The sequence below is a fragment of the Meles meles genome, chromosome 3 (assembly GCF_922984935.1).
Source record: "Meles meles chromosome 3, mMelMel3.1 paternal haplotype, whole genome shotgun sequence".
Taxonomy (NCBI): Eukaryota; Metazoa; Chordata; class Mammalia; order Carnivora; family Mustelidae; genus Meles; species Meles meles.
Genome location: NC_060068.1, coordinates 77,038,175 through 77,061,253, shown reverse-complemented (window position 1 = coordinate 77,061,253; position 23,079 = coordinate 77,038,175). Strand labels below are relative to the sequence as shown.

Below are 23,079 nucleotides of genomic sequence, written 5' to 3'. Positions count from 1 at the left end.
TTTGATGACAGTGGACAGGATGGTAAATGGTACTCTGCTCATGAGGTCGGCAGACCACCGCATTGGTCTTAGGTCACCTCTGGGGATTGGTTTCCATTAGATTGCCTGATCTGCCATCTGGAAGGCCAGGCTTTTCGTATTGTTTAAAATTCAGATTCACGAGGTGCTGTGCCACTTCTTGGAAGGCAAGGCTATAAGCTCTTCACACAGTTAGCAATTGTTTACTATCCCTTGTCCTTAATGGGCATTTGAAGAGGTATGTTTTAATTTTTTTATTTATTTGTTTTTAAGATCTGTGTTTTTATTTTTCCACATTTTTTTTTTTTTTTGCTTTTAAAGAACTTTTTATTTTGAATTCGAGTTAACATACTGAAGGCGTATGTTTTTAAAGTGGAGGCTTGCTTATAGGGTGTTGTCATTGCTATTATTTAACTGGATTCCTTTCCTTGACTTTAAATGGGAGGTAAAGGCTTCCAGTTATGGCAGGTCATTTTTTTTTTATTTCCTTTTTTTTTTTTAAAGATTTAAAAAATTTATTTATGAGCGAGAGAGAGTGAGCAAATGGGGAGAGGCAAAGGGTGAGGGACAAGCAGACTCTGCAAGTGCAGAGCCTGATGAGAGGCTTGATCTCATGACCCTGAGATCATGACCTGAGCTGAAACCAAGAGTCTGATGCTCAACCAACTGAGCTACTCTGATGCCCCAATTTTTTTGAATTTCAACAAAGTGTATACTTTAAAAAAACAAAACAAAACACCTCCCTGTGAAACAGGATTGTTTCATCTGTTTTCTAATCACCCAGGTATCAAAATATGAAAGTAGTTATATCAGTTACATACATTTTCAATGTAGGAAGGTGAAGCCTCTCGGTGAGTGGAGGGAGTTCCCTGCTTACAGAAGTCTTTCAAAGAGCTGGAGGAGTTACATCAGGGAGCTGTCCCTGGAGCTTTGAGTTCAAGGTAGACATGCTTCAGTGGTTAGCAAAGTACAGCCACCACCATTGCCACCATATCTGCCTCTCAGGTCCAGGAAGCTGTTGCCTAGAAACGAGGACAGTGAAGCTGGGTGCTGGAGTGGCTTCTAAGACAGGCACATCTCCATGACTGATTTTCAGCCACAGGAAGGTCTCCTCTGCTCCTGCTTTCCATGCCTTACCAAGTACATCTGTTCGGTGCAAATGGTGGAACTGAACCTCCATCCAGAACCGCCTCTACAAGGGAGGCTGGGGAGCATAGCTTTAGCTCTCCATCCTGTTCACCTAGAAGGAGGATGGAGTGGAGGTTAAAAGGCTAATAGACCCAGCAATTGCACTACTGGGTATTTACCCCAAAGAGACAGATGCAGTGAAAAGAAGGGCCGTAGGTACCCCAATGTTCATAGCAGTGCCCACAATTGCCCAACTGTGGAAAGAGCCAAGATGCCCTTCAACAGAGAAATGGATAAAGAAGATATGGCCCAAATATGCAATGGAGTATGACGCCTCCATCAGAAAGGATGAATACCCAACTTTCGTGTCAACATGGACAGGACTGGAGAAGACTATGCTGAGTGAAATAAGTCAAGCAGAGAAAGTCAATTATCGTATAGTTTTCACTTATTTGTGAAACATAAGGAATAGCATGGAAGACATTAGGAGAAGGATAAAATGAAAGGGGAGAAATCGGAGTGGGAGACAAACCGTGAGAGACTATGGACTCCAGGAAATAAATGGAGGGTTTTAGAAGGGAGAGGGGTTGGGGGTAGGATGAGCCTGGTAATGGATTGCATGGAGCACTGGGTGTTATATGCAAACAATGAATCAAGGAACCTACATCAGAAACTAATGATGTACTGTATGGTGACTAACATACACAATTAAAAAAAAAAAAAGACCTAATATATACAATACCCACCAAACTAGTTTTGGTTGAAATCCTTGAACAGCAAACACCACTTAGTTAACATTTCTATAAAACAAAAATAAATTATCTTCTTCAAGCGGTGGGTATTTTGTTTCAGGGACCATTTGGAAAAAGTTAAGGATTTCCCACTGATGTTTGTGTAGTGGAATTTGACTTCAGCAAACCAGAGAGTCTCACTTACATGAATGAATCTGTATTTGATTCTATGGATGTGTTAATTCAGAAAGGCTTTAGAGGTTCACGCCAGTGGGTTAATTGTAATGAGGAGAAAGCAAAAGTTGCTTTGGTAACTACTCTTCTTGAACCTTTAAGAAATTTGGATCTCTAACTATGCATTGTTCATATTTTAGTATCTCCATGTAGGCTTTGTCCTTTTCAGAGGATTCTTTCACATTTCCTTCTGGGAGTCTGAGGAGTGGTTACAGTACAGTTCTGCCAAACCTTTGCTATGGATTTTTTCCCCTCTCTCCTGTCAAAACTTATTTTAATGAAAGAGAGAGTCCTTTCCCTGAGTTAGGATCTAGAATCAAATCTAAAAGGAAGAGGATCACAGCTAATTTTTTTTTTTTAAGATTTTATTTGACAGAGAGATAGAGCACAAGTAGGCAGAGCAGCAGGCAGAGGGAGAGGAAGAAGCAGGCTCTCCGCCGAGCAGGGAGCCCAATGTGGGGCTCGATCCCAGGACATCGGGATCATGACCCGAGCTGAAGGAAACAGCTAATTTTTTGATTATCCGTTAAAGTGCTACATTCTAGCAGTAGAAAGATGTTTCTGTCATAAGTTGGTAAGGAGAGTTATATGACAGTGATTTGGTACTTACCGTCTTCCAGTATTTGAAGCTTAGCTCAGAATTTTCTTTCAATTTTTAAGATTGCTGAAGGGGGTACTTCTGGATGGTTCATTTGGTTAAGCGCCTGCCTTCGACTCGAGTCATGATTCCAGGGTCCTGGAATCCAACCCCACATTGGGCTCCCTGCTCAGCGGGGAGCCTGCTTCTCCCTTTGCCTCTGCCTACTGTTCCCCCGGCTTATGCTCCCTTTCTAACAAATAAATAAATAAAATCTTAAAAAAAAAAGATTGTCTGAAAGGCACATTGCTTTTTGAGGGCTAGTGCAATCCATGTTATTATTTGGTCTACAGTCTGGAGGCCCTGGGAGACATGTATATCATGTATTGATTAAGGCTTTAAAAACTTGGTGGGCTTCTTTAACAAAATAGACACTTTATAATGACGGGATTATATTATTTTCCCACTTTTTTTTATAGTGAAACGATCATGTTCCTTCATGAAATATTTCACCAAGGCTTGAAGGCAAGGATAGCAAACTGGCCTACTCTAATTTTAGGTAAGTTCATGCTTTAGAGATAAAAGATTTTCTCTTTTTTAAAAAAATTCTAAATTTTTTTATTAACATATAATGTATTATTAGCCCCAGGGGTACAGGTCTGTGAATCGCCAGGTTTACACACTTAAGATTTTCTCTTAATATGGCAACAATTAAAGTAAAATCGCTTCAGCATCATTGAGCCTGTGCTCTCTGAATTTCCCTGTTGACCTGTGAGCTTCCTTGGGTATCGGGCCTCTGTTTCAATGCCCTTCCAGCCCTTTTCCCCCGTCCTGTCATGGCACCTGTGGGGCTAGAGTGCTGCCCGGCCCCCGGGGGCGTTCTACCAGATCGGTCATTCACGCGTCTGAACTGGGGACCCTGTGCACATGTGACCCTGGGGTTGGGAGCCGCTCTCGGCCAGTCCCGTGGAGTGAACAGAGTCCCTTCTCATCCCTTTGATAATTTACTGAGCACAAAGAGAAACGGCCATGTTCACTTCTCTTTTCCAGCCGATCTGTTCGATATTTTGCTCCCCATGTTGAACATTTATCAAGAATTTGTGCGTAACCACCAGTACAGCCTCCAAGTGCTTGCCAATTGCAAACAAAACAGAGATTTTGACAAACTCTTAAAACAGTATGAAGCCAACCCTGCCTGTGAGGGGAGGATGCTGGAAACATTCCTGACCTATCCAATGTTTCAGGTACGTCATCTGGGACGCATTTTATAAGTCACTGACGGCAGTCTGGTTGGTGCTGATACCTTGGGTGACCAGAACAAGGTGTGCAAGCGTCCCCTGTGGGGAATATGGGCCCAAGTGCATCATCTCTCATCTTGAGCTTGACGCTGAGACAAACAAATACAGGCCACACATTTTCTGTCTGTGTAGTACAGGGAGGAAAGGCAGGCTTTTTTTTTTTTTTTTTTTTTTTTTTTTTTTTTTTTTTTTTAAACCAGGCATTTTGGAAGCAATTAAATCAGGAAGGGTTTTTTGCAAAGTGGCACAATTTTCTCTTTACAGAAAGATTCCACACAGACTTCTTCCATGGAGGCTCCTCCTCCAGCATGTTTAAAAATATTACTAGGTTTACAGAAATAGGACGCTGTGCAAAACTTTCAGTATCTGCTGGTTGCATAAAAGAGGCCTGCGGGGTGGAGGGCTGCGGGGAGAGGCTTTGTTTTCCTGCCCAGCCTCTCTGCCCTGTTGCAGTGGCTGCGGAAGCTCGCCTCGAGCTGGTCTGGAGCTCTGCGAAGCTAAAGGAGGACGTGCCAGGTCACGGGCTGTGGACACGCAGCATCTGGAGGCACTGGGTGGACTGGGGGACTCTTGGCCCCTCGTTGGGTTGCTGCACTGAGGCTGGGGCTCGTCGCGCCCCGAGGGCTTAGGCACACTTGTGTTCTTGCCTGTATCTAGGGGCTTTCCTGCTAAGAGCCCTTGAGTGAGGACCGCAGAGGCCAAAATGTGGATTGAAGCTCCCACTCTTTTGAAAAGTGTCGATTCTGTTCTTTTGGACAGGCATCGAGTGTTCTCGTTGTGGAATTTATGGGGCTTCTGGCCAGGTCCCCAGACTGTCATGTGGTAAACCGATTCTCTCAATCAGGGCTTCTGCGGACAGCTTCTCCCCGCCCTCCCCGAACAGGCATCGCTGACCCTGGCCAATCGTCTTGGAGCCTTAGGAAGAAATGTTGCTCTGGTTCATGGTTGATGGTCCTAGAGTTTGTCTGTCCTGCTTGAAATCTTGGCAGTCACCACAGAGGTTTAGTAAGATTTTTAAAAACTAAAAGGATGCATCTGAAATAACTTAAATAGAGTGAAACTGTATAATGTTATTGTGTTCTTTCATGGGACGGAGTTGTTTGAACTCTTTGCCCCTCTGAGGAAATATTTTGCAAGAAAAATTTCAACACAAAAAAACAAGGTGGTTTTTTTTTAACCTTATAAAAATTGTAATTTAAGCTTTTACTTATAGTGATACAAACTTTATATGGTGCGACATTCTAAGATTCTGTTTGAGTCGTTGGCAGTTACCTTTATGATTGAATACCCCAAATTGTATCTTTTTGGCAACTTCATCTCAGGTGAATATTCAAAGGGAGAGTTGTGAAAGTCACATGGAACATTCAGGGAGGTACCTGGCTCCCTTTCTGACAGCCCATTTATGTCTTCCCGAACCCTATTTAATTTCCCCTCAGTGTCATTCTCTCAGTGTTTTAAAATGCCGCAACTGCGCTTGCACGTTAGGAGAGGTGACCAAACACAGTAGGCTGTAGGTCCTTGGAAAGCCCTTCAGATCATCTTACAAAGGCTGAGATACTCTCCCAGCACCTGCCCTCCTTTGCCCTGGAGTATAAGCCCCGTAAGAATAGCTTGGCATTTTCATTGACTCCAAGGAATTCCCATAATGCAGGGAAGGACCATTGGACCGAGAATCTTTAGGAGACTTGGATGTCTTGCTCACTCTTCACTTGTACCATGGAGGAAAATAATTAAACCAATCGAAATCTTGGTTTCTTACTCTTAAAATTGAGGCACCTGAGCTCTAGTCATCTCCCATATGACTCTGTGATCCTCTCGGTTTTGGAAGTTTGGGTGACTATGTGGTACTGCAAGGAGCCTGGTGTTTGTCCAAGAACCCTTACCCCAAGACTGCGGTGGCCCCAAACCCTAGAATTTAGCTAAAGGGTCAGATGTTGAGATTCTCTGGCTTCTTCCAGACCAAAGGCACTGGTTATGAGAGCCATTGTTCTGGGAGAAACCTCAAACTTGAATTTAGCCAGAGTTTGTCCAAACTGCAAGAAATGTACAAATTGAAAGAACATGGAATTGTGCTGTTTATTTATTTGCTTCCCTACAACTATTTTGAACAGAGCAAGAGGGAAAACCATCAGAATTTGCTCCTAAAGGCCTCATTCTCCTTGGATGTCTCCTCTGTCTTGCTGGCTTGGTGTCTCTTCTTCCTGCCTTCTCCGTAGGAGTGACCCTATGGGACACTTGGGGAAAAATTGCCCTTTCTAGAAGCTTGAAGGTTTTCTCTCACTAGATTCATTCTGTCCTTTTTGTTCCTTTTGGGTTCTTTCACAAACGAGTCATGGAAGCATTGGCTCCCTCAGAGGTTCTAACTGTTGCTACTTCCCCCTGCGTCCCTGTGCCACCGTACGTTGCCACCTCACCTTGCTCTAGTGGCGGCCAGAGGCAGAGGCACTACGCTGCTCTCGGTATAAGGCAGCAGTGGAGGAGCCTGACCCGCCAAGGGCCCTCTGGCCAGACTTCTTGAGTCTAGACATGGTGGCAGAGATTGGTGTGGGCACAGGGGAGAGCCAATGGGCAGCCTTTAGCCTGTGTATGTTTAGAAGAGAAAAGTGTGGGGCGCCTGGGTGGCTCAGTCATTAAGCCTCTGACTTTGGCTCCGGTCATGATCCCAGGGTCCTAGGATCGAGCCCTGCATCTGGCTACCCGCTCTGCGGGAAGCCTGCTTCTCCCTCTCCCACTCCCTGTGCTTGTGTTCCCTCTCTTGTAGTCTCTCTCTCTCTCTCTGCCAAAGAAATAAATAAAATCTTTAAAAAAAAAAGGAGAAAAGTGTGATTTCTGGCGTCTCTGTCAAGTCCATTGCTGCTGTTAATGTCCTATGTTGAGCTGTAGAAGCATGGAGGAATTGTAGAATTTGGATGATAGTTCAGTTTGTCCTCAATTGAACTATCAGACCAATAAGTCCAAGTGTTGCCAAGAAAAAGATTTGTTATGGAAAATAATGTAGTCACTAATATAATTTTTAATTACCAAAGACAGTGGCTTGATGGGTACTGTTTAAATTGGCTTCAGCTGCTCATAAGCCCACTGGGAAGCCGATCATGCGGTCTGCCCCCGACGAGGACAGTGCTGTGAGATGTTCTCCAGAAAGTAGCCACTTGCAGCTCTGGCCACCTAGTCCCTGTCATTGGAGAGCAAGCTCATTAATGTCTACAAAGTGACAAGTACGGACAAGTATTCGTCCATAATGGTGGACGAATCAAGATTCGTCTGGAGTGCGCTTACTGTGATTCTTGGTTTCTGGTGGGGAACGGATTTCTAATCAGCTCTTGAATGTACACATGAGCTCTGTGGAGAGTCGTCCACTTCTCTGCAGAACATCCTTGCCCCGCTTCGGGCTTGTTTGTTCCTCCACCAGAAAGGAGAAAGGGCCAGTCTCTGAATTTCAAATCCATCTACTTGAATCTTAGCCAAGGAGTTCTCTAAAATAGATTTAATTAATGGGGGAAGATCATGAAGCTATTGACTAAACTTAGTTTTGTGGGTTTTCAGTGCCTGCATTGTAAGTGTCAGGCTCTCCCACTCCTACCTTCTTTGTTATGAAAAATGTAGTGCATTAGCTGTTGATTGCCTGGATTTTCTTGGAGGACTGCTGGCTTAGAAGCAAACTAGTATCTGTCATGGCGTTGTGCAGAAGAGATATGTGAAAGTCTACGTATCCCAGGGGCCTTTCCCAGGGAAGGTTTTATGGAATGGAGAGACAGAAAGGGTCCTCCCCATGCTGTACAGGGGGAGGGATCTCCCTCCTCTACGGAGTCCATCTGAGCTTCCAAAACCTTCACCTAGGACGCAGTCCCAGAGTATCAGGGCAGATCCATGTCATTGCTGATGGCACTGCCCTTTGTGCTCATGCGTAAATATGGGCCTTCAGCAGACAAAACTGAGTAACCCAGCGAAGGCCACACCTGCACGAGAGCAAAAGCAGACCTGTGGATTGAGCTGCCAACACCTGGGGACAGGATGGAAGGTGCTAGCCACAGCACCCTGGGAGGCTGTGTTACTTTATTCATTCTCAGAAATCCTTGAGGGCCCACCCAATGAGACGCCAGGCCCCACAGAAGAGACCCAATGGGGTTGTGCACCAGTTAAAGCCATGATGATGGCTGGCTCTGGCATTGACTGTGAGACCACCTTGGGCAAGTTACCAGACACAAAGCTTCACAATTTGTTTCCACCTTTTCTCTATAAAATGGGGAAATAACCCTTACGTTGCTGTGAAGGTTTGGGTTGCCCCCTCCAACCTCGAGCTCCGATCTGACCTATAGTAGGCTGTGTTACAGTACCTGCTGTTCAAGCATGTTTTTATTTTATTTTTTTAAAGATTTTATTTATTTATTTGACAGAGAGGGATCACAAATAGGCAGAGCAGCAGGCAGAGAGCGAGGGGGAAGCAGGCTCCCTGTCAAGCAGAGAACCTGATGAAGGGCTCGATCTCAGGACCCCGAGATCATGACCTGAGCCAAAGGCAGAGGCTCAACCCACTGAGCCACCCAGGCGCCCCAAGCATGTTGTTATTAAAATTAACCCCACTGCCCCAGTTTTCTAAGGAATTTTAGTCTGTAAGCCAGTAGGAAATGAATATGTAGGATCGCTTTAAGTTGTGTTACATCTCTTCTGAGTTCTGTTCAAACCTTTATAGGGCTGGTGGAGTTTCTGCTTTTGACAGAATTCAGATAGTTTATCCAGAAACAAAAGTATAGGTAAATAATGTAGTTAAACCATATTTTCACTGCTAGAAGGATGAGTTAAGGTAAAGTAGGATGAGAATGTGATAAAGGTGAATCTATCTTCTCTCAAGTTTTTATTCTTCAAGAGAACATTGCACTAAGATTGTGAATTTAAAAACAAAAATTGTGGGGTTGCCTGGATGGCTCTATCCGTTAGGCATCTGACTTTGGTTTAGGTTATAATCTTAGAGTCTTGGGATTGAGCCCATGTGGGTCTCCCTGCTCAGCAGGGAGTCTGCTTGTCCCTCTCTCTCTCTCTCTCTGTCCCTCCTCCCACTCATGCTCTCTCTCTCTCCAGTGAAAAAAATCATGAACAAATATATCTAAAATAAAGCTCGTGTGACTTGATAAGCAGTGCATGTTTCCCTATGAACCAATTTTCAAATCTTATGATTAAGAAATATATGATTATATATATTTTTTTAAAGATTTTATTTATTTATTTGACAGAGAGAGATCACAAGTAGGCAGAGAGGCAGGCAGAGAGAGTGAGAGGGAAGCAGGCTCCCTGCTGAGCAGAGAGCCCGATATGGGACTCGATCCCAAGACCCCGAGATCATGACCTGAGCCGAAGGCAGCGGCCTAAACCACTGAGCCACCCAGGCGCCCCTGATTATATTTTTAAAAAACCTGAATAAACAAGTGTTTCTTTGGAGCATAATGTTTTGTCACTCTTCTCTAGTGTTCTTGATGAATGCATGTGTGTGTGTATGTGTGTGAAGTTTGAAGCATAGTTCGTTTCAAAACTGTACAAGTAGAGATGCGCTTCTCAGACATGTTCACGGCCCAGGAGAGAATGTCCCAGGGCTGCTCATCCTGACCTCTTGCTCATGCTGGCCCTTATTTGCGTTTAGATCCCTAGGTATATCATCACACTTCATGAACTCCTTGCTCATACGCCCCACGAGCACGTGGAAAGAAAAAGTCTGGAGTTTGCTAAATCGAAACTAGAGGAACTGTCCAGGTATGTGGAGAACATAATGATAAAGTCTTCTTTGAAGAAAGCAGCACGCTAGTCTCTGTGGAAATCTACTATATATATATATATATATATGTCCAGGGAACAAGAAGCAAGACACAGTCCAGCTTCTCAGATTCGCCTGAGTGTGAAACGCTAGCCCTTCAGATGGCGCTGAATCAGTATACACATTAATTTTAACCAAGAATAAAATACATCTTGGAAAATATTTTTATAGCATGTGGGTTTATGTAATTGAGATTATAGGTGTATTTGGATTTAAGTTAGAAAATGTTAACATTTCTCTTTGCATAGTAGGAAAATGATTTTTAGTTGTGTCTTTGTGTTCATATTTGGCAAGAAGCTAGAGAATGTGTATTTTGGATTTTTTATGATTTTTCACTGTTTCAGTAAATTATTTATATCTGTGTTCCTTTAGCTTATATGGAATAAATAGTATAGAGTTCTCTAATTTGTTCTACCTCTAAGAAATGGCATTATAATTTCAATGAAGGGAGGTGTTCATAAAATAATAGGTTGCTTTCCTGTTGCATTTATAAGCAGCATCCCCAGGGTCCTCATTGGTCGCTGGCCCACTTATCATTTAGAACTGTAATGTACATTGGCTTTGGTCTGAGTCGTGGCCGCTTGAAGCCTAGAGGTCCGCTCTCTGCACAGCCCCAGTCACTCTGATCCAAGTTCAAAAGTGAGCTTCCCAGATAGCGCTCTTTGTGTACCGGCTCAGGCTATAGAAAATCTCTCTCCCTGTGGTCTGTCTGTGCTGTGTCTTGACAGGATAATGCATGATGAAGTGAGCGACACTGAAAACATAAGGAAGAACCTTGCCATAGAAAGAATGATCGTAGAGGGCTGTGATATTTTGCTGGACACCAGCCAGACTTTCATTCGCCAAGGTAAGTCCTCGTTCGGTGGGCCCGTGGTCTTGGCGATGTCTCTGACTGTCACATTATCACCGGCAGATCCCGGAAGGCATTTTGGATCAGGCTTAACGTAGCTGTGCGATTGATGCTGTCCACGCAGGACAGCCCCATGGCCTTGACCGAGGCTGTGGTTGAGCCCCACCTTTGTGCTGTTTCTTTTCAGGGGCCATGAAAAACAGCAACACAATAATAGTAAAGCACGAGTGGGACAGTAAATTACATTCTGACTGGACTCTCCTCCTCAGTGGACCAGACATTCTCTACAGCTCCAAGGAGGACAGCTCGGTCTGGCCGATGAGAGTGGCAGTGCCGGGTGGCGACGATATGCAGGCCAAGGCCCAAGAGAAACTTGCGTTACTCAAAGCCCTCTCACATAGCGGTGGGGACAAGGTCCGAAGTGAACACAGCTGTCTCTTGTTCCCCTTCTTCATCAGCACTTCTGGATCAGCCCCACATGATATGATTTGATCCCCTGGGCAACTCTAGTTGCCCAGGGAAACGTCTCTTGACCCCTGCCAGGCTTGGGTGACAGTGAACGTGTCTTGTCTGTGGGATGGGTGGCTTTGCCAGCATCACTTAGTATATGAAGCTTCTGAAATGTTGACACAGTGGAGAAGCAGCAGCCTCGCAGCGCATCTCCCTTCAGGGCCCGGAACCTCATCCTAAGTCCCTTTTCGTTGCTCAGGTGTTTGGAGGGAAGGGAGCATGCCCCATGGAGTTGGTTTGTGACGATACGTTGTACACATTTATAACTTCGAACTTGGTGGCGTATACCTTTAGAACTAGGATTAACCTTTAATGTGGTTTCTGTTCCTAATATGCCAGTATCGCTTGAAGATATTTGCATTTCTCTTGCCTACCAAAATGTGCTGCTTAGCATTTTTTTACCTCATCAAACAAGACATTGTTTGAGCTGCAAACATACATTTTTTGCACAGAATACTTGAAAAAATGTAACGCGTGCTGTTCTATTTTCCATGATTTATTTACAGAGAGAGAAATGACACATATGTTAACGTTTGGAAGTATATTTTAGGAAATGATAACTTTTCTCATTTTTGACGTTTGGTAGTGATTTTTCTTTAAATCTAGTGGAATATAATGCTAAAAAACATCACGCCTTCCTAACCCCCTCTGTTCCTCCGCACAGAGTGTGTCCACACATGGCTTCCTGCCTTCCTGGCCCTTGGCTTGCTCTGTGCCTTCCCATGCGCTGTCCCCAACTTGGGGACAGGGACTGCCCTTATCCATCCCTTCTGTGCCTATCAAAGTTTGGCTTGTCCTTCCAGGCTCAGGTCAGACTCCTCTAGGGAGCCTTTTACAATTTTCTTCTAATCTTACTCTCCCCTTCCCTCCAGTTAGAATGAATTTACCTTCCTCCTCGTTTTGAGGCCCCTCCCTCCTTGCGCATGGGTTTCATCCTCTTGTTTATTACAGGTACATGTTGGCACGCTTGTCACTCCCAGCCATTGTATCTCTGGAGGGCTGTATTTATTAATTCTCTCCTGCCTTATATGCTGTTTTCCATTATACATACCTGAAACACGGGCATTGGAGTAAATTGAATTGCTTGTTGAATTGCAGTTTTGGTTGTTAGATGTCTTGTTTTGTATTTTTCTTGTATTTGGAGTTCGTGAAAAAAATACTAATTGACTAGAGCTTTATAATACGTGAGAATGCAAACAAATGTTTCTGTAACTAGTATTTTATTTCTGAAAGGTCTTTTGATTGAAAAGTAGTATTATGCATAAATATTTATTTCTACAAACTTAGACTGCTCTTGTCTAAGGTCGAAAAAAGACATCTCTAATGAAAAATGCTGGAAGGCCGAGTGTATTGAATACGTCTTTTTTTTTCCAATGCACCTGGAGGAAAAGCACTCATGAGCTGCTTCTCCCTTTGATTCCTGTCCAGATGTTATTGGTTGCCTGTTTGTGCCCCATGTTTAAAGCACTTCTGTCAGCTATTAAGATATCTAATGTTATTATTGTATTGATGTTGATATAATGATTTGTCTTTACAGTATTTTTCTGTATTTGGCTGGTTAGTGTGTTTAGGAATTATTCAATAAAGTTGGTTTTAAAAAACCAAACCTGAATCTGAAAGTAGAAAGGAATCAATTATACATAATTTGGGAAGTTTACATTGTTTTGCTTTGGTTGTTCCTGTTATCACTTCTCCTAAATACCCTTAACAGGCTTTAAGAAACCCAGTGAGGTGGGTTTCTTATCCTTTTAAACTTTGAAGGATTCTGTTTTCTTTTTTTTTTTTTAAAGGAACTACAACTTAGCTCTAATTGTCCACTGGTGTTTGTGTTATATACTTTTAGGGATGGTATGAGGTATGTTTCAGTGTGTGTGTGTGTGTTGGGGGGGGTACGTGCACAAATATATGTGTAGTTTCGATCTTAAATGAATTCTTGTTCTGAGGACTAGAAAAAAGAGGCCATCCAGGTCATCCAAAAGGCCTCCTTGGGATAGGGGTATCAGCTAATCTCAACTGTCAATCTGTGGGAATTTACTGATCGAAATAACAGACGCTCTATTGTAAATTGTTTCAATTATTAAACAGTTGATGAGCAGGATGGAAAGGACTATATCGTATTGTGGTCAGATAATGTCATTTATTTTCTTTTTTTTTTTAAAGATTTTATTTATTTATTTGACAGAGATCACAAGCAGGCAGAGAGGCAGGCAGAGAGAGAGAGAGAGAGAGAGAGAGAGAGAGAGAGGAGGAAGCAGGCTCCCTGATGAGGAGAGAGCCCGATGCGGGGCTCGATCCCAGGACCCTGGGAACATGACCTGAGCTGAAGGCAGAGGCTTTAACCCACTGAGCCACCCAGGCGCCCCTGTCATTTATTTTCTAAAATCTACTCAAAATTTGTTGAACTAAAAGGTGTGAGAGTCTGAGGTAATAATGGGGAGACAGTATAGCCATGTCACTGGAGGTCAAATCCTGCCTCCTCTACTTCCTTGCTGTAGGATATTGGGCAATTTACTTAACCCTCCTTTGCCTCAGTTTGCTCTCGTTACATTGGAGTTAATAGTACCCAGCTTTTAGGGATGTGGTGAAGATTACACGAACTAATGGGATGCCCAAGAGCATCTATCTAGACTAATGCCTATGAGAGCATGACGTAAATTTAAAAACCAAGATCTAAATTTTAGAATGAGTTTCTGTTTTTCAATAACATAAAATATATATGAATATTCAGTAGATGATAAGGCGCTCTAAATTGACATTTTGCACTAAACCCATTATGCATAGTCAACATCTTGTGGAAATGTGAATCAGGATCCTTAAGTGAAGGTGACCAAATTCAGAGCTAAATGCTTTGAGAATGAGACCTGGACCTCTGTGGTATCTTAATCATTCCCAGACTGGAAATTATGTCCTTTCAGTATAGCAGTGTTCTTTGGGATTGTAATATGGGATCTGGAAATAATTGTACCTTCTTAAATACCTAACCAAATAACCTGGAAATGGCTCTTCGTTGCTTCTCAGTACTGAGTAGAATGAAGAATAAGGTCATTACCCAGTCTTGGATGCCACTCTTTTGGAATTAGTGATTGAATTAACAGAAGCTTTCTTGTAAATTGCCCCAATTATTAGGTTGACCAAGGATAGAGATGCAAGAGACTATGTTGCAGCATTGGCCTGTTATTGAGTAATTACTAATTTAATACTAAATATTCCTTTAATTTGTATTAACTAGAGAGGAATCTCCAAGTCTTATAGTTGTGTTGAAATACCAGGTCAAACAAAATGAAATGTGAAAAAAAAAAAAGCCACCTAACGTGTTTTTTCCAATATGATTATTTTATAAACCAAATAATGGTATTGAAATTGCTCACTTTTACTACTGATGTATAGACTTCTGTATATACCTAATGTACATAGCGAGATGAACAGTTACAGATCAAGCAGATTAGCGTAGCGTTATCAGGAAACATTTATTTATTTTTTTACCTGAAAGGTGAAAATCACAGTATTACTAATTTATGAGCTAACAGTGTATTCTGTAATTTCTGTTTTACAAAATCATTAAATGCTAGAAGCGCTTAACAACACACGGTATTAAGTCTTAATGAACTTGGTTATAACCTTTCTGAAAATGACTCCTACACCTGTTTATCCATCAGGATATTTGTCTTAAGATCCAGTCTTTCCCTCTGCCCTAAATGATCTCACCACCACCCATGGCAAAACTAAAATGTACTGTCTTCTCCCCTCCGATCCCTTTCCAAGGATCAGCTTTAATGTTGCTGAATCTGCCGCTGTCTCCCGGCAGTGCCACTCACTCTGGTGTGATTTTTTTTTTTTTTAATTTATTTGACAGACAGAGACAGATCACAGGTAGGCAGGGAGGCAGACAGAGAAAGGAGGAAGCAGGCTCTCCAAGGAGCAGAGAGCCAGATGTGGGGCTTGATCCCAGGACCCTGGGATCATGACCTGAGCCGAAGGCAGAGTCTTTAACCCATGGAGCCACCCAGGCGCCCCTCACTCTGGTGTGATCTTAAGAGAGCTGCTTAGCCCCTCAGGCCTCAGTTTCCCCTTCTTTGAATGAGGGACAAAACCAGGTCCTTTGAAAGAGCTCCTCTGGCTTTCATTCCAGCTCCTGATCCCCATGAGTACAATCCTTCTGCTATTACTCACTCATTTACTTCTCTAGGCATTCTGCCTTCTGCTCTCCCCCCCCCTTTACTCTTGAAATTTAATTACTTGCTGCCTGCGCTCTCTGACAGCTTCCTCCCACTTGCCTCACCTCCTCCTTTCCCTTTCCTCTTGCCCATTCCCTTCAGTGGAATCAAGCCTTCTCCTGCCCCTTGTTCCCCAGTCCCACACCCTCCCCCAGGACTCCTTCTGCGCTATTCTTTGCCCCACCTCCCAATAGCTGCCTACTTTGTCTCTGTCAGGCAGCCCCAACTAAGCACTCACCTGAAGAGATGAAATCTGCTCCTGGAGGCTTGGGTCCCCCCACCACCTCTCTACCCTCCCCCAAACCCCCTCCACCAACTCCTTTAGATCTCTGTTAAGAAGTAGATGATATTTGAAATATTCATATGCTAATGTGAACATTTTGTGACCCACAGTCATAGTTTTACCATTTAACATATACGAACCATTTTAGTGGGGTTTTCACCACTTATGGAAGTAATCTGTGCTCATTAAAAAAAAATCAAGAAGTGCAGAAAATGTATGAGGTGGAAATGAGGTTGCCTGCAATCTCATTTTTTAGTGCTGACTCCTGTTAATAGTAAAGGACTGGATATGCATTTAATGGTTCTTATGAGACTGATATGTGCCTTTGTAAGGCTGAATTTAGGGTAGGTGGTAGATTGAACAAATAGTAGAAATATTGCTGACTCAAGGTAGTTCAGAAGTCAAGGTCTTTACAAGAATCTTTCCTAGTACTTTTTGGTTTGATATCTAACTTAGATTGGAATTTTATTTTGTGGGGAGAGAAGGTCATTATTAGGGTGAAATTATAAAGTATCTGTATAGCTTCTCACATTGCATGGAAGACAGGTTTGCTCATAGGAATGCTCTGGTATAGACTTTATGACTCTAAAGTTTCCATAGATTCCACAAAGAATTTTTCTCACACTTTATTTATTTATTAATATTTTATTTGAGAGAGATAAGGAACACACATGAGAGCCCGAGGAGGGAGGAGCAGAGAGAGAGAGAGAACCCAAGCAGTCCCCACACCTAACACAGAGCCTGTGTGGGGCTCGATCCCACAACCTGAGGTCATGGCCCGAGCTGAAATTAAAGTCAGACACCGAGCCAACTGAGCCACCAAGACGCCCCATCACACATAATTTAAATATAACCTGAAACAGCTGCCCTTTAAAAATGAACTAAATTGCATTGAATTATATAATCTGTGTATCTTTATGATATACATGCATTGTAAATTTTATTTTGTAAATACAAGGTAAACTCTACTAATATGCTCCTTGTCTATCTTCCTGAACTCAGGAAGAATAAATTCTATTTTCTTTTTATTATGTTGCTATTATTATCATGTGTAATTATACAGTATTATCTTATTCTTTTATTTTTTTTTAAGGTTTTTTAATTCATTTGACAGATCACAAGTAGGCAGAGAGGCAGGCAGAGAGAGAGAGGGGGAAGCAGGCTCCTTGCTGAGCAGAGAGCCCAATATGGGGCTCGATGTGGGGCTTGATCCCAGGACCCTGAGATCATGACCTGAGCTGAAGACAGAGGCTTAACCCACTGAGCCACGCAGGCACCCCTGTATCTTATTCTTAAGTAAGTAAGTGCACTGAGATCAGATCACCAAGGGACAGATGGCAGAAGTGCCTTGTTTGAATTCCAGTTTGGCTTTCTTTCAAACTCATTTTAACGCTTATAGACGAACAATCAAGTCTGAGGTGTTTTACAAAAGTCATAGGGATTACTTGGACCCTGAAAACCTGGTTCCTTGTCTCTTCCGCTCTGAGTGTAGTGGGGGTTTACTTCCAGTGGTGCGTCAAATAAGTCCTTGGTATCTTGGGAAACAGGCCCTAGAGTGTGTTGCATCAAGAACAGCTCTCACTTGACAGAATTTTAATTGCTGTGTATTCTTCACTTTTGTGATCACCAGGTTCTCTTATTCAAGTACCTTCTGTTGAGAGGGGGAAACTTAGTAAAGTTCGCCTGGGTTCATTGTCTTTGAAAAAGGAAGGAGAAAGACAGTGCTTCTTATTTACAAAACACTTTTTAATTTGTACAAGAAGCTCAGGAGGAAAGCTCCATCTGCTGAAGGTATGGGTTTACGTGACTATATCACTTAATGTCCATGCACTTAAGAGGCGCAGAGGTTAATTTAATTATGGCTTCCCCATGCCTGGTATCCTAAAACCCATATTATCACAGGTGCATAGTGAGACACTGTACAGTTGCTAAGCTTGACATGCACTTCGTTGTCAATTTTATCCAAAATTATAGAAATTTAAGTGTGTATTTTCATAAAGAAGTGCTATTAAAGTCATCACCTGGAAAGAACGATTACTACTGAGCTACAAAAATCCTGTTAAATCACTACAGTGATTTGCTGATCTAATATTTGCTAACTGCTATTTTATCTTGTATTATCAGCAAACCACGACCCATAGCCCGCTGCCTGTTAATAAAGTTTTATTGTCACACAGCCACGTTCCGGTGTTTACATATTGTCTGGCAGCTCCCATGTTTTTTAAAATGGCAGATTTGAGTAGCTGCAGTAGAGGTCATATGGCTTGCAAAGCCTAAAAGATTTACTGTCTGGCTCCTTATAGGGAAGGTTTGCCGATCTGTACCTTCTGTTGGTAGTGCCTGACTTCTTACCCAGCGCCATGATGATGGCTTTCCACCGCGTGCAGTGCTTCCTGGTGGGTGGGCTCAGTTGCACTCACTCTCAAGGTGCCAACTGGTCTCTCACAGACTGACTTGCTCAATTTATAAAACACCGGCAGTGAGAGTGGGTTGAGGGAGAAGAATCATGAGGTTCAGTGAGTGTCATTACTTTTACACAGCCAAATTTAGTTTTGGAATCTATGAAAAATTGTTTCTGATGCAGAACTGTTGTGGTTTCTTCTGTGGCAGTTTGAATCAAAGGTTTATAAATCTGAGCTTCCCAACGTATGCAGGACTGTCAGCCTCTTAATGAAAAATTGGTTTGTTTCCAGACAGGTGGGGTTCTCTCTCTCATAGAATGCACGTTGATTGAGGAGCCCGATGCGAGTGATGATGACTGTAAGTCACATTCTTTCTCTTAGAATTATGGTAGAATAACAACGTCTTGTAGCTAAGAAGGGCTGTTAAGGAGACAGGGAAGATGTTATGAATGTGCTCCCTGAAGTCATTTCTATATGAAGAGTTCTGTTGAATCATTTAACCTGTGAACTTTGTAAAACCATCTTTGGCAGTTCATATTTCACTGAATTTGTCTCATTTTTCACTGGCAGACAGAGAAGAAAGGAATTGAACTAGAGAGAGTTGGAATTCTATATATTATGGAAATTTTTAAAAAAAGGAAAGAAAACAGGAAATGAGTAGGAGCCAGGGATCCTAGTCCTGAGGAACAAGCTGACTTCAGCTTCTTTATCTACTTCTGAGCTTAGTAAGGGGTTCCCCTTGCCCGAGAAGTACTATGTTGCTGAAATGAGATTCTGAATTTGAACACACATCGATCCTCTTATTAGAACTCTGTGAAAGTGGCTATCACCCATATTTTTGTATTCACATCTAATTGTTTGCTTTGCATGTGTTGAAGCCAAAGGTTCTGGGCAAGTATTTGGACACCTGGATTTTAAAATAGTAGTGGAGCCTCCTGATTCTGCCCCTTTCACTATAGTCTTGTTAGCACCTTCACGCCAGGAGAAAGCTGCCTGGATGAGCGACATAAGTCAGGTAAGCAAGTGGCATTTGCTGCAAGTTGTGTTGTTTTTAATTTCACCACATAAATTGGGGGGGGAGGGTTAGTTATTTTGTTTTTATTAAAAAAACTTACTTCTGGTTGCTGTGGTCACTGCCGTCACCCCTGTATATCTTGTTAGCTGGGACCATTTGTTATTGTTGTTTGTTTTTCTTTGTAAGGTTGAAATTTTCCTGAAATGTGGCACTTGCTTGTTAATTCTTGGGCATTTTTGTACAGGCTTAAGTGTAATCAGTTGTGTTAAAATTGCCCTATTAGTAGTAAATTCTCCAGTGACCTCCAATAAGATCATCTTTGGCTTACTTGTTTCTGAGGCAGGAAAATGGTGAGAGATACAAAAACAGCTAATGTGTGAGAAGTCACAAATTAAAGAACCATATCAAAGAAGAGAGACTGTCTGTAGTAGGAAACCTGAAAATGAGTTTTCCTGTATTTTATATGGAAAGAAAGTAGGAAACAGATTTGTTTACTTTTCCTTGATCAACAATGCCCAGTGAAGGAATTGCTGCGTGTATTCAGAAATTGGAAATATGTCCAAACTAGTTGTGATCGGGCTTAGTTGTTCCTAAATTGAAGCTCCACATTGATTTTTACTCCATTAGCCAATATAGGAGAAAAATGTTCATGTAAGGCAAATATTAGAAGAAGACTTGGTTGTTATTTTCTGTTATTAACTCAAGGAAGATAGGGGCAAATGGATAAACCATATACTGTAGATTCAAATGCCTTCTTTTTTCTGAAGAGAGCTCATAGTAATTTATATACAAAACTTAGGTAAAAATGTGAATTTCTTCTGAGTGACTGAAAACTGAGGAACAACAGACAATGGAGGGCAAAATAACTTTTTTATATGTCAAAAGAAATTTTATAGACTTAATCTCATTTGATCCTGACAATAGTATTCTGAAGGTAAAGAGAAGTAGCAGCCCGTTTCACAGGTGAGGAACCTGAGGTTTGGAAGGCTAAGTGTCCAAAGTTACACAACAGCTTTGAGTCAGGAGTCAAACCTAATCCAGGTCTTTTATTAGCATTCTAAACATCCTCTACAGGAGTGCTGGATTTTTGCTTATATACCCCCAGGACTCCTCTGATGGTGAATAAATAGCTTGAAGAGAAGGTGCCTCTTTTCTGGTCAAAAAAAGAATGAAAATGTGGGAACTTCTGTATTTGCATAATTATATCCCTGTGGTGATTTATTAATCCTTTCATTAGCTCTGTGCTGTATGACTTAATACTTTAGTCTCTGTTTGTAAAACATCTCTTCCCTTATGAAACTCTGCATCAGTCACTGGTTCTATGAATGTATGTTGAACAATCAGCATGTAGTGCCAGGTATCATGCGGGTATCAGGAATACAGCAATGATTCCTTGTCCCAAAGAGCTAGGGAGACCAATAGGGAAGAAAGGTCGGTGGACAACTTAATGCAACAAAATTTGGCAGGTGTTGTGAAGCCAAGATAAGTAGAAAGGATGGTGAGAAAAGGAGGAGGCAAAGGTGTTTTTCTAGCTGCTTCTAGCTTCTACCTCATTGCACAACTGGGGCTCCTAAGATACAGAATTGATAAAAGCCCCAAACCTTCATTAGCATGCCTGGAGAGGCATTTTTACGAAGGAAGGACCCCTGGGTGCGTGGATGATCCCATAACTGTTTTTTTAAAGAAAGGGCACAATGCTTTGTCTGCCATAAGCATTCTAGTGAGTCTTCCCACTTAGGCTCCATCTTGAGGCAGAAGTATACAACTTCTTCATATTTTTACCTGAGTCTCTATGGCTAATATGTTAAATTCTTCTAGACTGTATCTACAAGTGGGCTGGAGAATAAGGCTAACAGAAAGTCCTGTCTTTTTGAGTGATGATATAATTCATGAACTTACTATGTTTGATGGAGCCTTGATGTTGTGTGGCTTTACCATATATTATTTCATTCATTCAACAAATATATTTATGCAGTGATATTATATGCCAGGCACTGCTTAGACACCTATGATACATCATGAACAAAAGAGGTAACAACAACAAATTCTCTGACCTTTTGACCTTACATTCTAGCCAGAGGGATTTTGGAAAATAAACAATAAATGTAACAAGTAAGTACCTACTGTTTTAGGCTAGAAGGGGATAGGACAGGGTAGGAAAGATGGCACTACTGGGGGTAGGTATGGGTCAGTACACTTTTTAAAGATTTTATCTGTTTACTTGAGAGAGAGTGAGAGAGCATGAGAGGGGAGAACCAGACTCCCTGCTGAGCACAGACCCCCCGATGTAGGGCTCGATCCCAGGACTCCGAAATCATGACCTGAGCCGAAGGCAGTTGCTTAACCAACTGAGCCACCCAGGCGCCCCCAGTACACTTTTTAAAACGGTGGTCCCCTCAGGCTGCAGGAGACCTCTAAACAGACACAGTAGCAGGTGATGGAAATACCATGTAGATATGTGATGAAGGGAAATTCATTTCAGAGAAAGGGAAGAGCCATTGTGAAGACTCTGAAGTAGGAAGACAGTGCCTATTTTGAGGAATAGCATGATGTCAGTGTGGTTGAAGTGGAAGGTATGAGAGGGAGAATAGGAAGAGAGGGAGTCAGAGAGGTAACAGAGGTCCAGCCAGTGGGGGCGGGTGGGGGGGTTGTGCCCTGGTACAAGCTTTAGCTTATACTCTGAATCAGATGAAAAGCTCTTAAAGGGTTTGACAAAGGAATTTCATGATCTGACCGAAGTTTTAAAGGGATCGCCTTGCCCGCTGTGTTGCACGTAGAATGGGAGTGTAGGGCAAGAGTAGCGGTAGGGAGCTGAATGAGAAGCTGTTGGTGTAACCCAGCGAGAGTTCCTGAAGGCTCAGATCAGCATGGCAGGAATGGAACTGGAGATAAGGGTTGTGATTCTGGACTCATTTTGAAGGGAGAGCCAACAGGGTTTTTCTTATGGCTTTTCCTTGGGGTGTGAGAGAAAAAGAAGAATCAAGGATATCTTCAGAGTTTTTGTCCTGAGCCACTGAAGAATGGAGTTGTCATTAACAGAGATTTGCGGTGAATGTCAGAAGCTTACTTTAGGTAAGCTTCAGTTTCAGAAGGCTCTTAGACACATTCTCATGGAATTGTGATGTAAGAAACTGAGTTGTTAAGTGAGCAGCAGTCCAGCATTTAGGGGAGCGGTTCAGGTGGGAGAGTGTCATTCAGGTTGTATTTAAGGCTGTGAGAATATTGAGACCACCTAGGGAGTAAGTAGAGATAGAAATGAGAAAAGGGCCATGGACTGAGTTAGGAGTCATGGAGAACAGCAAGAGGACCGAGAAGCTTCCACTAGTGTGGTAGGACAGCCCTGAGGGTATGGTATCTTGGAAGTCAAGTGAGGAAAATGTACCAAGAAGGATGGATCGGTCACGTGTCCACTGCTACTAAGGGCTGAGTACAGTAGTGAGTGCTCTGAGGTTCTTAGCGATTTTGCCAGTGCAGGGTTTGGTTAGTGGGTTGTAGGGACAGAATGCTCCACTGTTGATTGAGCCTAGCCTGCCGCCTAGCAGCCTGCATCTCAACTGGCTTTGTTCTCTGCTCAAAGCATTTTCGTTTTGTGGGGGACATTATGCACTATACATACATTGATGGTTATTTGTCAGTCTCCCAGTGTGTCTGTGGACATATTTATTATTAATAAGATGAGCCCACTGAATGCTGGAAAATGTACTGTTTAATGTTTTGTTATGTATATGTAAAAATGTGGACATAAAAAGGAGCTAAAAATACTGTCAACATTCAGCCCACCAAATTAGTATTTATCAAAGTATTTCCACAGATAACTGTGGTAGAGTTGCCTGAGGGTTTTTGCAAACTTGCAGGTTCCTGAATCTACATTCCAGACAACCTACCCCCACCCAGGTTTAACAAGCTCCACAGGTCACTTTAGCATAATTAAATAGGAGGACCTTTGCCCTGAAAATCAGTGGTTTCCACTTCTAAAACCTCCACAATCCTGCCATACAGAAATAATTTCGCAGTTT

At 42.4% G+C, this 23,079-nt stretch overlaps 1 protein-coding gene across 1 annotated transcript in view; it reads left to right on the top strand.

The window, feature by feature from the left end:
* The window catches only part of RASGRF2 (Ras protein specific guanine nucleotide releasing factor 2), a 257,001-nt gene that overhangs the window by 111,669 nt on the left and 122,253 nt on the right, over positions 1–23,079 (top strand). The window contains exons 6-12 of the mRNA XM_046000008.1: positions 3,168–3,247; positions 3,739–3,932; positions 9,619–9,728; positions 10,518–10,636; positions 17,277–17,437; positions 18,340–18,406; positions 18,927–19,063. Coding sequence (XP_045855964.1) covers positions 3,168–3,247; positions 3,739–3,932; positions 9,619–9,728; positions 10,518–10,636; positions 17,277–17,437; positions 18,340–18,406; positions 18,927–19,063 — 868 coding nt within the window. The remainder of the gene's footprint in view (positions 1–3,167; positions 3,248–3,738; positions 3,933–9,618; positions 9,729–10,517; positions 10,637–17,276; positions 17,438–18,339; positions 18,407–18,926; positions 19,064–23,079) is intronic.